Raw genomic sequence first — 16,228 nt, forward strand, 5'->3', positions numbered from 1 at the left:
GGTAGTGTCTTAAGTTTTAACCTTTTAATTGTAATAAAAAATAACTACATACTTATCTTCTCCTAGAACAACTCCAAAAGCAACATGATCTACACGCGTGATAGAAGGATTATACCAACCAGCTTTTTGAGCTACACCAAATATTTGCTTAAAATGGTCACCCTTTGATAAAAAAAAAATTACCTTTAATAATAAAATAAAACATTATAAAGAATACAATAAAGTTTTGAAGTTTGTTTTATACCTGACCAGCATCAACAACATAAATAACCCATTCACCATGTTCATCTTTTAACCTATGATGCAAAGCAGCTAAATCACTTGTATCATATGTAAACCCGCCATCTGATTTCACTAAAATTAATGGTATCTTCATATTTGGAGCCCATGCGATCCAACGCCCATCATCAGCTTTTTCACAAATATCTAAAAGTAAATCTTGTAGTTTTATTACAAAAAAACTTGTTGTATTTTGATAATTTTTCTGACATGTATTTTTATGACTGCAAACTTTTGAGAAAAAGAGAAAGTTTAATGAATCATATTTACAATATGGATTTGCATTTACTGTGGTTACACATGGCAAAAAACTACCTTTATGTTTATTATATAATGATACTTTGGCAGCATTTTAAAGACAAACATGCTTTTATTTAACAAAACCTGTAGATTAGTTTTGAAATTTATTAAAGGTATCAAATCAAAGTAAATGTTTGTTAAAAAATTATGTCTGTAATAGCTGTTATAAGTTTCAGCAACTTATACAAAGAAGTAAAAAAAAAAAAGTCTGAAATTTGCAATTCAGCTGAATAAATGAACAAACATTAAAAATTTAGCTTATGTTATTAGTTTATGTTTGATATAGCCTTTATTATACATGAAGATTTAATGTTTTAGATTTAATGTTTGATATAGCCTTTATTATACATGAAGATTTAATGTTTTAGATTTAATGTCAGCCAATAAAAAGTTATAAAACAAGACATTTTTTACAATTATTTTTTTAAAGAAGATTGATCTGGAGTAACTGCATTGGTGTATGCTCTGATGGTGAGATAGCATTGAAAGGACATCATTATTCAGATTTCTAACAAAATTTAAATCTATTACAGATGAACATATCATGTTTACCCATTTTATCATTCATCGATCAACCATTATTAGCTGAAAAATTATGGCCAGATCTTAATATGATCCTAAATGATGTCATACATACCATAAATTTCATATAATGTTGCGCATTTATTAGTCATTTGTTTGCAAATTTATGTAAGGATATAGGGGTTATGTGATATGAGAAAGGATTATGAACAGCATTTACTACATACAGAAAGAAGATTATGTCAAAGAGGCAATCTTTATAACGACTAATAGAGTTGAAAGATAAAGTTATGATATTTTTATCAGAAACAAAGTCTGATTTTTTAAATCTTTTCGACAATGCAATTTGGGCTTGCAAATTGTGTTACTTGTTGGACATATTTGAGAAACTAAATGAACTGAACCCTGCAAGATGAGAACACAAACATGATAAGTATGATGAAACTCGTGCGCTTATCAAAAAGATAAATGGCACGCTTGCATTGTTTTCAAGTACATGTGATTTTATCTCAGAAAATAATTTGGATAATATTTTAACTAAGAAAATCATAACTGATCATTTGTCATCTATTGAAGAATAATTTAAAAAATATTTTATATCAGATTTAAATGATTTTCTGGGTACAACCATTCTTTGTAAAAATGAAACAAGTGAAGCATCTCCCATTAAGTACCCAAAAAGAATTTGCTGAATTTAGTTGTTACACAAAACTTGAAACTGAGTTTAGTAAGTTAACATTGAATTATATTTAGATTAGTCTGAAAACAGAGTACCCAATACTTGCTAAATTAGAAATGGGAATTCTGTAACCATTTACAACTGCTTATTTGTACAAAATTTTTTAGTAGTTAACAACATCAAAACAAAACAGTACAAAAAAAACAATATAGAAATAGAGACCTGCATCGAACAATATTAATGATAGCATTAGCATTATTAACAGTATCAACCATGGAAAAAGTTATAAAATGATAGTTTATTTCACAAAAGCTTCCTGAAATTTTCAATCAAATATCAGCAGCAGCCTAATCATGTATCCCCACATCCTTCATAATAGTCTTTCATTATCTTAAAATCTTAGTAGAAACACTTGCTTATCACTTGCACCTCTAAAATTGGTAGGAAACCAATGAAACAGGTTACAACTATTTACAAATAATAACAAAGAAAACAATTATAATGAAGTGTGTTTTTGATTCACATTTTGATATGGATCAAAATGTGAACTTTTGAGACAAAAAGCAAAAGTTTTTTATCTAGAAGCAAATTAAGTTATTTGAACAGCCAATTCAAGTAACTCAAATTGCTTAACGTATGCTTAGGGTCTTGTTAGAAGATATAATGTTTTCCTAATAACAACTTTTAGTTGAGGCCAGAGAATTTTTATTGAGAATATTAATATAAACTTCGGAGTCCATAATTCTTTCAATAAACTCTAGCTTTCCTGTTCCATTCCAAGGCATTGATCCCTAGACCATAATATTGCCTCCACCAAATATGTAGTAACACTGCTCCTCGAATACAACTGAGCGTTAATTCTACACCTTTTTTTCTCTACACTTTTTGAGCTCGATCTGATTCTTCCCAATATTAAACTTCGACAATCAGCAAAACTTTCTTCCAGAATGATAACAGTAAAACTTTCTTCCAGAATGATACCAGTTAATAACAAAACATTTTCCCAGAATACCATCATTGTAAATATTTTTTAGCAAATGCAAGTCTTTGGTCTTAATGGGTTTTTGAAAGGAATGGTTTCTTGCATGGGACTCTCTCTCCACTCAATTTCAATAGTATTCTCTCTCTCAAGAGAGTATTCTCTCTCTCAAGAGAGTATTCTCTCTCTCAAGAGAGTATTCTCTCTCTCAAGAGAGTATTCTCTCTCTCAAGAGAGTATTCTCTCTCTCAAGAGAGTATTCTCTCTCTCAAGAGAGTATTCTCTCTCTCAAGAGAGTATTCTCTCTCTCAAGAGAGTATTCTCTCTCTCAAGAGAGTATTCTCTCTCTCAAGAGAGTATTCTCTCTCTCAAGAGAGTATTCTCTCTCTCAAGAGAGTATTCTCTCTCTCAAGAGAGTATTCTCTCTCTCAAGAGAGTATTCTCTCTCTCAAGAGAGTATTCTCTCTCTCAAGAGAGTATTCTCTCTCACAAGAGAGTATTCTCTCTCTCAATCAATTTCAAATAGTACATGCTCGAATAATACATACTCACTTGTATTCGAAATTCTTTTTCAAGAAGGCTTTACGCTTTTGGTGTTGATAAAATCAGTTTTTTTGTACCATCTTGACAATTTGTCAATTAATTCTGGATGTCAATGCTCCGGATCTTGGCTGATTTTTCACGTATTTAAACATTTTGTACTTTTTAATCAGATCGTTGATGGTTCCTAATGCCATTCCACTTGCTTTTTTAATAACCTTAATATTTTGCCTTGCTTGAATAAGTCGAACAAATTGCACTGAGCTTGCGATCATTCATGATGATATCAATGGTAAATCAAATTTGATGATATCAATGGTAAATCATTTGATTTACCATTGATATCATCAAGGAATGGTCACAAGCTAGTTTATAATAATATAGTTCATAATAATAGCATAATAATAGTTTATAATAAACTAGTTTATATTTTTTACAAAACAAGCATAAAACTATTAAAATCTAGCGTAGCTTGCGGTCCAATGCGCATCTTTTAACAGCTGTTTTATAATAACTTCAATAGGACTTAATATGTTGATATAAGTTTTATACTCAGGTGAAAAATAAATTAAAAGCTCATTTTTAATAAATTGAGATTTATTTGGTCGGTGATTTTTAAAGCCTGTTGACACTGAAAAATTTTGTTTTTATCAGTGACTGAAAAAATTATTACCTAATTTTTAAGGCCGATTTTTGCAGATTTTTTTTTTGAAACAGGGGAAAGGTAAGGGGGGGGCGGGTTTAAAAAAGCTTGGGGTGGGTGGGAAAATTTTCCAAAAATTAATAAATGTTCCCTCCCCCTTTTATTAGGGACTTAAGAGTATTTGTATTATATTTGATTAAATTTTTTTTTTTTAATATTTGTAATTGATTGATGAATGTATTTGCAATTACATAAACTAGGTTAATCTGTTTTTTATTGGGAAACGCCAAGAAGTTTTTTTGTTTTTTTTTGATTTTTTAAACTAAAATAAATTAAAAATTTGTTTTTAAGGGATATTTGTTAGAAAACTTGTTTTCATTTTTCTATTTAATAGATCATTTTAAGTCTAGCATATAAAGAAATTTACAAGACAGTCTTGTAAATTTCTTTATATGTTTTCTTAAAGTACAAATTATGGTGTTCAATATCGCTTTTTAACCAGCTTTTAAAAGTAGTTTACTCTGACTTGGAGTGTTTGTAAATTAAATGTATTTATATTTGAAAAAGTTCCGGTAAGTGGAAAGTATTTGAAAATTAATCACTTTCTTTAGGTTTTTTTATGACATTAAATTTATAATATCACAATTAATTTAACTTGACCTTACTTCCAATCCATTTTATCCAATTACACTTTCTAATCACTTCCCATTTTAAAGTTCCCATTGGAAAGTCAAATAAAACTTCAACTACCTTATTTTTTTAATTTTCTTTATTTAATAAGATTTTTTTTTTACAAATAGTTGATTATATTATATAGGACTTCTTTTTTCACTCTTTAAAACTAATGTAAATCTTAAGTTTAATGAAAGGCTACTTTCATTAAACTTAAGATTTTCATTTTTTTTCCTTTGAACAAAGTTTGTTTCACTAAAAACAGATTCTACTGCGACAGAAGTTGCTGGTATAACGCAATACTTTCGACGCACTAGCTAACATAGGCAAACTTGATGGATTTTTTTAAACTAAAAGGGCTTAAAAAAGCTTCTTTTCTATAAAAAATTTATTTCTCCTAGTATATGTTTATCCTCTGCGTTTCTTGGAGTTACTTGAGAAATAAACAAGCCTAAACTGCCAGCCAGCATGTCTGCTGCAGATTGTTTTATTATGCTTTTCACTAGATTGGGTCCAAAATTGTTTTGTCAGATAATTTGCAATGGAAGAGGCGTTGTAATTTTAAAGATATTGACTAACTTCATTTCTATGCTTTTAATTTCTTCTGCACTTAACCATTTTAAATTAAGTGGATCTAATTAAACTGCATTCAATATGATTTTGTTTTCAGCGTCTGTAATGTTAGTCATGTGATGTCATGTGATGGCTCAAGTTGTTAAATAGTTACCACATTATTTTTCGTGGCTGTATTACTGCAGCTATGCAAGCTAGCTTGCTAGCTAATGATGAACTTACAGTTTATTCTGTTCTGTGTAACTTTAATTACGTGTATATATCCTTTTCTGTGTAAATTTAATATGTATCCTGTGATTGTGCAGGTTGTCCTACAATATACACACAATACTCAGCAATATTCAGCTTTAATATTAAATGTTGAACACTTTTTAGGACCAAAAAAAATCACAAAAAACTTTAGTTTTTTTATACCATGAAAAAAAAGTTGTCTTAAAAAGTAATGAAATGGTGAGACATTTCACATTTATTCGAAATCTACAATATGATTTGGTAGTACTTTTAAATTATTAATTTTTTTTAAATTATTAATTTTTAATTATAAATAATTAATTTGAAAATATTTTCTTTTTCTTTTCATTATTTGCATTATTACTTTTATTACATTTTTTATTTCTTTGTAACTTTATTTTATAATTTATTATATTTGGTTAAGAGAGGTCAAATGTTCAAATTTAACTAGCATTTCATTTGCCAATATTTTTAAGCTGCAACCTAAAAAGCCAACTTAAAAAACACATAAATACACATTCATTTTTAAAAGTAATAAAAAATTTATTAAAAATAACATTCATACTTCCTTTTTTTAGATCTTCAACTATTTTTGGCATAAGATCATTGTAATACGATTCACCTCGCTCAATAAGTGTTATATCCAAGCGATCATAAATACGTTGAAACTCTGTTGTTTAGCCGATTAAAAAATATTGTTAAACACGTATATTTATTTAATTACACAAGTAAATATACATAATAAATTAAAGCATACTAAATTGTAAAATTTATAATTTAATTAGTACAAAATCATATATAGTTATGAAAAACCTTTTCGTGAAACATCACATATTAATTTCCACGCATTTTTCACATCTGGATTTCCACCTTGCAAATTTACGACTCTTTGATATGCACGCTTTTTAAATTCTTCATCTTCATCAAAACGTTTCTTTGAAGCCTTTTAACATAATAATTTAATTTAGAAAATCACTTACCAAATATTTTTTTTCATTTTACACTGTTTTATCTATAAAGCCAAAATTATTAAAGCTTTAATTTATACAAAAATTAGATGATTAGATTATTAAAAATTTAAAAGAAATCATAAATATGTTTACTACTGTGATATTTCACCCATTTGTGGAATATGTTGTATTGATTCACTCATGCATAACATTGTAATATATTATGCTGTTTAAACTTAAATTATTCACATGAAAATTAAAAAATGTATATACATATATTTAAAATAAATTTAAAAACATATATATATATATATATATATATATATATATATATATATATATATATATATATATATATATATATATATATATATATATATATATATTAGGGCTGTTCATGTGAACACAGGAAAAAAAATTTTTTCTCGGATTTGAATGCATAGTTGTTTATTTTGTGCCATTTGACATAGTAATTGACTGTGGAAAAAATCTTTCCAATCAGATAATGTTTAGGGGGTGCTCAATGACCATAAAGTTTTACGAAAAACGTCAAAAACGTGTAAAAAGTTCCAAAGTTCCAAAAATTTCTAGAACCTGGTTAGTTAGATTTTTTCCACTGAAATATTGTCTGATTGCGTGCTATATAGATTAATTAAAGTGCAGCAGATTAACTGTCATCAGGGCACCAGACTAAAAAATGTCTGCTAGTGTTTAAAACAACTGTGTTTATATCATTTTGTTAAAATTTATATTCATAATTTTAATACTATTATTTAACTCAATTTAGAATTTGTTCAAACAGAATAAAAAGGTTTACAAGTATAAATATTATTTTTATTTGGAATTTCAGTTTGACAACAAATGTATTAATATTTTGATAGTACCTAACCTTAGTAACCTATTACAGAAAACTAGCATGGTAGTCTGGTAGTGTATTGTTTGTTATTAAGTGCAGATAATAATAATTTCTAATTTGAAAATATTTATTTAATTTCTTTAGTAATAATTATTATAATATATTGCTGCAGCTGCATAAACCAACAACTGAATGATAAGTTTGTATAATATGGTATTGAGTTTTGATTTTCTCATAATATTTCAGTTATCATTGAAATGGCAGCATCATCTCGTGTTGCTATCTCTACACGACTTCAAACCAAAATCTTTTTAATTGGACAACCAGAGCCAAATCTTCCAGATAAAGTTCTTCCCTTAACATCTGATGTTTTAAAAACATTTTTTTATCATCTTAATTCAACCAAAAAGTCAGTGCCTGAAAGTCTTAAAACAACTTTTGATGAACTGATTATTATTTGGAATAAAGCCCGTAATCCGACAGCATTTCATCCGAATGTAGTCTTAAAGTTGAAAACTTTAGTCCAGGAATTTAAATTAATAAAAAAAAATAAATCCAGATTCTCAGAAATCGAGAGAGAAATCATTTACAGACACCATTGGCCTACTTTTTGACATCGCCCACAAGGATGCTGAAACCATGATCAGAATTGAAGATAAAGAATTTTTATTGGATCAGAGATGTCAGAGAAAAATGGTGATGTTTGGAGAGGACAAAGAACTTTCAAAATTAGAAGAAAGAAATGAAGCAAGGAAACAAGCAGAGAGAGAACGAAAGCTAAAAGAAGAGCAAAGACAATCTGGTGCGAGTGCAATAGTTCCTGTTATTGAACCTTTACATGACGAAAGTTATAGTGATGACAACGATAACGATGCTGTTGATAATGACAAAATGGTTGATAGAGATTTTGAGATAGAAATCCCTGTTTATTACAGACAACAAGTCAGTAAAGCAAGTTCTTCAGGGTCAGCTGAATCAAGTTTAGCAAGTACTCCAAAACGACAATGTATCTTAGATACAATTCTTGACTCGCCTGATGTTTTATCAACATTAGACAGAATTAATCTATCTGACACAAAATTTACTATACTAGCAGCAGCAATTGCAAGGGCTGGTGGACAGAACCTCGATGATGGATCATTGTCACGTTCTACAGTCCGTAGAAAATGAACCTATCATCGATCAAATATTGAAGCCACTGTTCGAACTGAATTCTGCGATTTGGACAAACCACCATTAATCGTCCACTGGGATGGCAAACTGATGATAGATCGTACAAATTCTGCAGCCCCTAAAGCAAATGTTGACCGGCTATCTGTAGGTGTGACAGGTCACAATGTTGACAAAATACTTGGAACAGCAAAACTATCAGCTGGAACTGGAGAAGCCCAAGCAAAAGCAGTTATTCATCTGCTTAATTTCTGGGACATAATTGGTGATGTTATTGGAATGAGTTTTGATACTACAGCCTCTAACACTGGCTCCAAAAATGGTGCATGTGTAGTTCTAGAGAAACATATAGGTAGAAATTTGTTATATTTCGCTTGCAGACACCATGTTCATGAGATCATAGTAGCAGGAGTGTTTGGATCACTATTTGGACCATCATCTGGTCCCAACATACCTCTTTTCCAGAGATTTCAGCAATATTGGCCCAAAGTTAATCAAGGAAATTTTAAACCTCTGGATGACATTCGAATGAAAATACCCCTGGTGCAAGAACTACAAAATGAAGTGATTGCATTCCTCAAAGAAAACCTGCATGTTAAAATGCCAAGGGATGACTACAAAGAAATCATGGATCTCTGTCTGTTAATACTTGGAAAACTGCCTGATCAAGAAGAGAAAAATTATCATTTCAAGATCCCTGGTGCTTATCACATGGCTCGCTGGATGGCCAAGGTTATTTATTGTTTTAAGATTTATTTATTTCGTGAAGAGTTCAAGTTGACCACAAAAGAGGAAAAAAATCTCTGTGAATTTTGCTTGTTTGCTAGTCTGGTTTATGTAAAATCTTGGATATCATGCACAAATGCCAGCGATGCTCCAGTTAATGACTTGTTTCTGTTTCAGCAACTTAAGCAGTTTGCAGTTGTGAATAAAACGATTTCCGAAGCAGCAGTCAAGAACTTTCAAAACCATTTGTGGTACCTTTCACCAGAATTGGTCCCACTAGCTTTGTTTTCAAACAAACTTCAATCGGAAGAGAAGCGAAAAATGATTTCCAACATGAAATTTCACGGTGAGAACTGGTCTGAAAGGTTGATCAAATTAAAGAACATTGAAAGTCTAGAGAAGAAATCTCTGGACATGCTGGTGACATCAGTTTCAGCAAGTGCGTTGCGGTCAATGAAGGTTAATATTGATTTTCTGTTCAACAACGATCCAGCTACCTGGAATGATTCCCCAGAATACCAAGAAGGAAAAAATTTAGTATATTCATTGAAAGTAGTAAATGATGCTGCCGAACGATCTGTGGCTTTAATGTCGATGTTTAATGAATCGATTACAAGGAATGAATCTGAAATGCAGAGGTTAATTCAGGTGGTTGAGGATCACAGAAAGCGAGTGTCAGATGCCAGAAAGTGTACTCTGAAGAGTTATAGTCCTCGCTAGCATTAACATTGCACGAACTATAACATTACAATAATTAAATGTTAATTGCTCATATGTTTTTTTGTTTATAATTCGTATTTTAATCAATGACAAAGAGTCAAAAATCCTAGTGTTTTATTTTGGAAAAATTCTGATATAACAAAAACCGCAGAACTTTAGTCGTATTGCAGTATTTTATTTCATTAATTTCTCTGCTAATAAACCAGTCTAAAGTGGATGTGGATTGTAATTTGTATTCAGAATTTAATATTTAGAGATAATTAAAACTGATCAAATCTGAAAAATCTAATTAACCGGGTTTTAGAAATTTGTGGAACTTTGTTACTTTTTCCATGTTTTTCACATTTTTCGTAAAACTTTATGGTCATTGAGCACCCCCTAAACATTATCTGATTGGAAAGATTTTTTGCACAGTTAATTACTATGTCAAATGGCACAAAATAAACAACTATGCAATCAAATCTGAAAAAAAAATTCTTTTTGGACAGCCCTAATATATATATATATATATATATATATATATATATATATATATATATATATATATATATATATATATATATATATATTTAAATTTATTTGTTAGTATTCATTCTTTTAAAAAATTTCAGTTAATTATATCAAATAAAGTTACATCAAGGACAACTAATATAATATAAATTATTTATTGGGTAAGCTTGGGTTTTTTTGGGTTTTATTTTGTATCTGTAAAAAAAAAAATTTTTTTAATGATATTGAAACTTTATTTAAAATATATTTTATATAATGTTATTTAATAATTTATAACAAAAATTTTTCAAACTCTTTTGAAAAAGATTTTTAAATATAATGTAAAACTGTAATAGAAAAAAAAAATTTCACTTTAAATCTATATGTATTGAATTATTTTAGATTTAAAAGTATTATTTCATATAATTAAAAATGTCAATGATAAATGAAAAAAAGAAAGCTGGAGAACGGGAGGCTGGAGAACGGAAGGCTGGAGAACGGGAGGAAGTAACTGAAATCCAAATGAACAAACATGTTTCTCCACGCAGCAGCCTTGTTTATAATAGTCCATGTTATGGAGTTAAAGCGTTGAGAGAGGGTTAGAACTACAATAAGGTAGCCTCCTCTACTGAAATGGCCTTATCAGGCCATTATTACTCATTCACTTTGGGAGGTGAATAACATAAAAGATAAAAAAAATCTCAATCTATAAAAATATTTGAATAAAAATTGTGATAATGTATTTCCAAATAATCATTCAAATATTATTAAACCTGCTCTGAGAGCTGTTATTGTTGGTTATAATAGTTAATAATAATAGTTAATAATTAATTTAGTTAGTAATATTATAGTTATAATGTTAATGCTGGTTATAATAGTTCATGAAATTATTAACTATCTTTAAAAACCCAATAAAATGCAGGTTACCTGGGTTTTATTGGGTTTTTTTAAGCAGATTTTATTGGGTTTTATTAAACGGTTTTTTTTGGGCGGAATTTTTAATGTAAACCCTGATAACATGTAAGAAAATAGTTTTTATTTCAACAAAATTATTGCCTAATTATTTATTCAAAAACTATACCTATATATTGTTATTTAGTGTTTAAATAAACTTTAAATAAAATTAAATTTAAATTTTAAGTTTAAATAAAATTTACTTTAAAAAAAAAAAAGCAAAAATATGCATCAAAGGACTAGACCAAATGTATTAAATGTATTAAGTGAATTAAATGTATAGCCCAAGTGAATTAAATGTATAGTCCAAGTGAATTAAATGTATAGCCCAAGTGAATTAAATGTATAGTCCAAGTGAATTAAATGTATAGCCCAAGTGAATTAAATGTATAGCCCAAGTGAATTAAATGTATAGCCCAAGTGAATTAAATGTATAGCCCAAGTGAATTAAATGTATAGCCCAAGTGAATTAAATGTATAGCCCAAGTGAATTAAATGTATAGTCCAAGTGAATTAAATGTATAGCCCAAGTGAATTAAATGTATAGCCCAAGTGAATTAAATGTATAGCCCAAGTGAATTAAATGTATAGTCCAAGTGAATTAAATGTATAGCCCAAGTGAATTAAATGTATAGCCCAAGTGAATTAAATGTATAGCCCAAGTGAATTAAATGTATAGCCCAAGTGAATTAAATGTATAGCCCAAGTGAATTAAATGTATAGCCCAAGTGAATTAAATGTATAGCCCAAGTGAATTAAATGTATAGCCCAAGTGAATTAAATGTATAGCCCAAGTGAATTAAATGTATAGCCCAAGTGAATTAAATGTATAGCCCAAGTGAATTAAATGTATAGCCCAAGTGAAATAAATGTATAGCCCAAGTGAATTAAATGTATAGCCCAAGTGAATTAAATGTATAGCCCAAGTGAATTAAATGTATAGCCCAAGTGAATTAAATGTATAGCCCAAGTGAATTAAATGTATAGCCCAAGTGAATTAAATGTATAGCCCAAGTGAATTAAATGTATAGCCCAAGTGAATTAAATGTATAGCCCAAGTGAATTAAATGTATAGCCCAAGTGAATTAAATGTATAGCCCAAGTGAATTAAATGTATAGCCCAAGTGAATTAAATGTATAGCCCAAGTGAATTAAATGTATAGCCCAAGTGAATTAAATGTATAGCCCAAGTGAATTAAATGTATAGCCCAAGTGAATTAAATGTATAGCCCAAGTGAATTAAATGTATAGCCCAAGTGAATTAAATGTATAGCCCAAGTGAATTAAATGTATAGCCCAAGTGAATTAAATGTATAGCCCAAGTGAATTAAATGTATAGCCCAAGTGAATTAAATGTATAGCCCAAGTGAATTAAATGTATAGCCCAAGTGAATTAAATGTATAGCCCAAGTGAATTAAATGTATAGCCCAAGTGAATTAAATGTATAGCCCAAGTGAATTAAATGTATAGCCCAAGTGAATTAAATGTATAGCCCAAGTGAATTAAATGTATAGCCCAAGTGAATTAAATGTATAGCCCAAGTGAATTAAATGTATAGCCCAAGTGAATTAAATGTATAGCCCAAGTGAATTAAATGTATAGCCCAAGTGAAATAAATGTATAGCCCAAGTGAATTAAATGTATAGCCCAAGTGAATTAAATGTATAGCCCAAGTGAATTAAATGTATAGCCCAAGTGAATTAAATGTATAGCCCAAGTGAATTAAATGTATAGCCCAAGTGAATTAAATGTATAGACCAAGTGAATTAAATGTATAGCCCAAGTGAATTAAATGTATAGCCCAAGTGAATTAAATGTATAGCCCAAGTGAATTAAATGTATAGCCCAAGTGAATTAAATGTATAGCCCAAGTGAATTAAATGTATAGCCCAAGTGAATTAAATGTATAGCCCAAGTGAATTAAATGTATAGCCCAAGTGAATTAAATGTATAGCCCAAGTGAATTAAATGTATAGCCCAAGTGAATTAAATGTATAGCCCAAGTGAATTAAATGTATAGTCCAAGTGAATTAAATGTATAGCCCAAGTGAATTAAATGTATAGCCCAAGTGAATTAAATGTATAGCCCAAGTGAATTAAATGTATAGCCCAAGTGAATTAAATGTATAGCCCAAGTGAATTAAATGTATAGCCCAAGTGAATTAAATGTATAGCCCAAGTGAATTAAATGTATAGCCCAAGTGAATTAAATGTATAGCCCAAGTGAATTAAATGTATAGCCCAAGTGAATTAAATGTATAGCCCAAGTGAATTAAATGTATAGCCCAAGTGAATTAAATGTATAGCCCAAGTGAATTAAATGTATAGCCCAAGTGAATTAAATGTATAGCCCAAGTGAATTAAATGTATAGCCCAAGTGAATTAAATGTATAGCCCAAGTGAATTAAATGTATAGCCCAAGTGAATTAAATGTATAGCCCAAGTGAATTAAATGTATAGCCCAAGTGAATTAAATGTATAGCCCAAGTGAATTAAATGTATAGCCCAAGTGAATTAAATGTATAGCCCAAGTGAATTAAATGTATAGCCCAAGTGAATTAAATGTATAGCCCAAGTGAATTAAATGTATAGCCCAAGTGAATTAAATGTATAGCCCAAGTGAATTAAATGTATAGCCCAAGTGAATTAAATGTATAGCCCAAGTGAATTAAATGTATAGCCCAAGTGAATTAAATGTATAGCCCAAGTGAATTAAATGTATAGCCCAAGTGAATTAAATGTATAGCCCAAGTGAATTAAATGTATAGCCCAAGTGAATTAAATGTATAGCCCAAGTGAATTAAATGTATAGCCCAAGTGAATTAAATGTATAGCCCAAGTGAATTAAATGTATAGCCCAAGTGAATTAAATGTATAGCCCAAGTGAATTAAATGTATAGCCCAAGTGAATTAAATGTATAGCCCAAGTGAATTAAATGTATAGCCCAAGTGAATTAAATGTATAGCCCAAGTGAATTAAATGTATAGCCCAAGTGAATTAAATGTATAGCCCAAGTGAATTAAATGTATAGCCCAAGTGAATTAAATGTATAGCCCAAGTGAATTAAATGTATATCCCAAGTGAATTAAATGTATAGACCAAGTGAATTAAATGTATAGCCCAAGTGAATTAAATGTATAGCCCAAGTGAATTAAATGTATAGCCCAAGTGAATTAAATGTATAGCCCAAGTGAATTAAATGTATAGCCCAAGTGAATTAAATGTATAGCCCAAGTGAATTAAATGTATAGCCCAAGTGAATTAAATGTATAGCCCAAGTGAATTAAATGTATAGCCCAAGTGAATTAAATGTATAGCCCAAGTGAATTAAATGTATAGCCCAAGTGAATTAAATGTATAGCCCAAGTGAATTAAATGTATAGCCCAAGTGAATTAAATGTATAGCCCAAGTGAATTAAATGTATAGCCCAAGTGAATTAAATGTATAGCCCAAGTGAATTAAATGTATAGCCCAAGTGAATTAAATGTATAGCCCAAGTGAATTAAATGTATAGCCCAAGTGAATTAAATGTATAGCCCAAGTGAATTAAATGTATAGCCCAAGTGAATTAAATGTATAGCCCAAGTGAATTAAATGTATAGCCCAAGTGAATTAAATGTATAGCCCAAGTGAATTAAATGTATAGCCCAAGTGAATTAAATGTATAGCCCAAGTGAATTAAATGTATAGCCCAAGTGAATTAAATGTATAGCCCAAGTGAATTAAATGTATAGCCCAAGTGAATTAAATGTATAGCCCAAGTGAATTAAATGTATAGCCCAAGTGAATTAAATGTATAGCCCATGTGTATTAAATGTATAGCCCAAGTGAATTAAATGTATAGCCCAAGTGAATTAAATGTATAGCCCAAGTGAATTAAATGTATAGCCCAAGTGAATTAAATGTATAGCCCAAGTGAATTAAATGTATAGCCCAAGTGAATTAAATGTATAGCCCAAGTGAATTAAATGTATAGCCCAAGTGAATTAAATGTATAGCCCAAGTGAATTAAATGTATAGCCCAAGTGAATTAAATGTATAGCCCAAGTGAATTAAATGTATAGCCCAAGTGAATTAAATGTATAGCCCAAGTGAATTAAATGTATAGCCCAAGTGAATTAAATGTATAGCCCAAGTGAATTAAATGTATAGCCCAAGTGAATTAAATGTATAGCCCAAGTGAATTAAATGTATAGCCCAAGTGAATTAAATGTATAGCCCAAGTGAAATAAATGTATAGCCCAAGTGAATTAAATGTATAGCCCAAGTGAATTAAATGTATAGCCCAAGTGAATTAAATGTATAGCCCAAGTGAATTAAATGTATAGCCCAAGTGAATTAAATGTATAGCCCAAGTGAATTAAATGTATAGCCCAAGTGAATTAAATGTATAGCCCAAGTGAATTAAATGTATAGCCCAAGTGAATTAAATGTATAGCCCAAGTGAATTAAATGTATAGCCCAAGTGAATTAAATGTATAGCCCAAGTGAATTAAATGTATAGCCCAAGTGAATTAAATGTATAGCCCAAGTGAATTAAATGTATAGCCCAAGTGAATTAAATGTATAGCCCAAGTGAATTAAATGTATAGCCCAAGTGAATTAAATGTATAGCCCAAGTGAATTAAATGTATAGCCCAAGTGAATTAAATGTATAGCCCAAGTGAATTAAATGTATAGCCCAAGTGAATTAAATGTATAGCCCAAGTGAATTAAATGTATAGCCCAAGTGAATTAAATGTATAGCCCAAGTGAATTAAATGTATAGCCCAAGTGAATTAAATGTATAGCCCAAGTGAATTAAATGTATAGCCCAAGTGAATTAAATGTATAGCCCAAGTGAATTAAATGTATAGCCCAAGTGAATTAAATGTATAGCCCAAGTGAATTAAATGTATAGCCCAAGTGAATTAAATGTATAGCCCAAGTGAATTAAATGTAT

General features: G+C 29.7%; 1 protein-coding gene across 1 annotated transcript in view; it reads right to left on the reverse strand.

Annotated features, from left to right (window-relative positions):
- The window catches only part of LOC100214624 (arginine--tRNA ligase, cytoplasmic), a 34,886-nt gene that overhangs the window by 8,928 nt on the left and 9,730 nt on the right, over positions 1 to 16,228 (reverse strand). The window contains exons 7-10 of the mRNA XM_065814701.1: positions 6,232 to 6,361; positions 5,984 to 6,088; positions 245 to 426; positions 53 to 162 (exon numbers count right to left, since the gene is read on the reverse strand). Of these exons, the coding sequence (XP_065670773.1) occupies positions 53 to 162; positions 245 to 426; positions 5,984 to 6,088; positions 6,232 to 6,361 (527 nt within the window). The remainder of the gene's footprint in view (positions 1 to 52; positions 163 to 244; positions 427 to 5,983; positions 6,089 to 6,231; positions 6,362 to 16,228) is intronic.

The sequence above is a fragment of the Hydra vulgaris genome, chromosome 12 (assembly GCF_038396675.1).
Source record: "Hydra vulgaris chromosome 12, alternate assembly HydraT2T_AEP".
NCBI lineage: Eukaryota > Metazoa > Cnidaria > Hydrozoa > Anthoathecata > Hydridae > Hydra > Hydra vulgaris.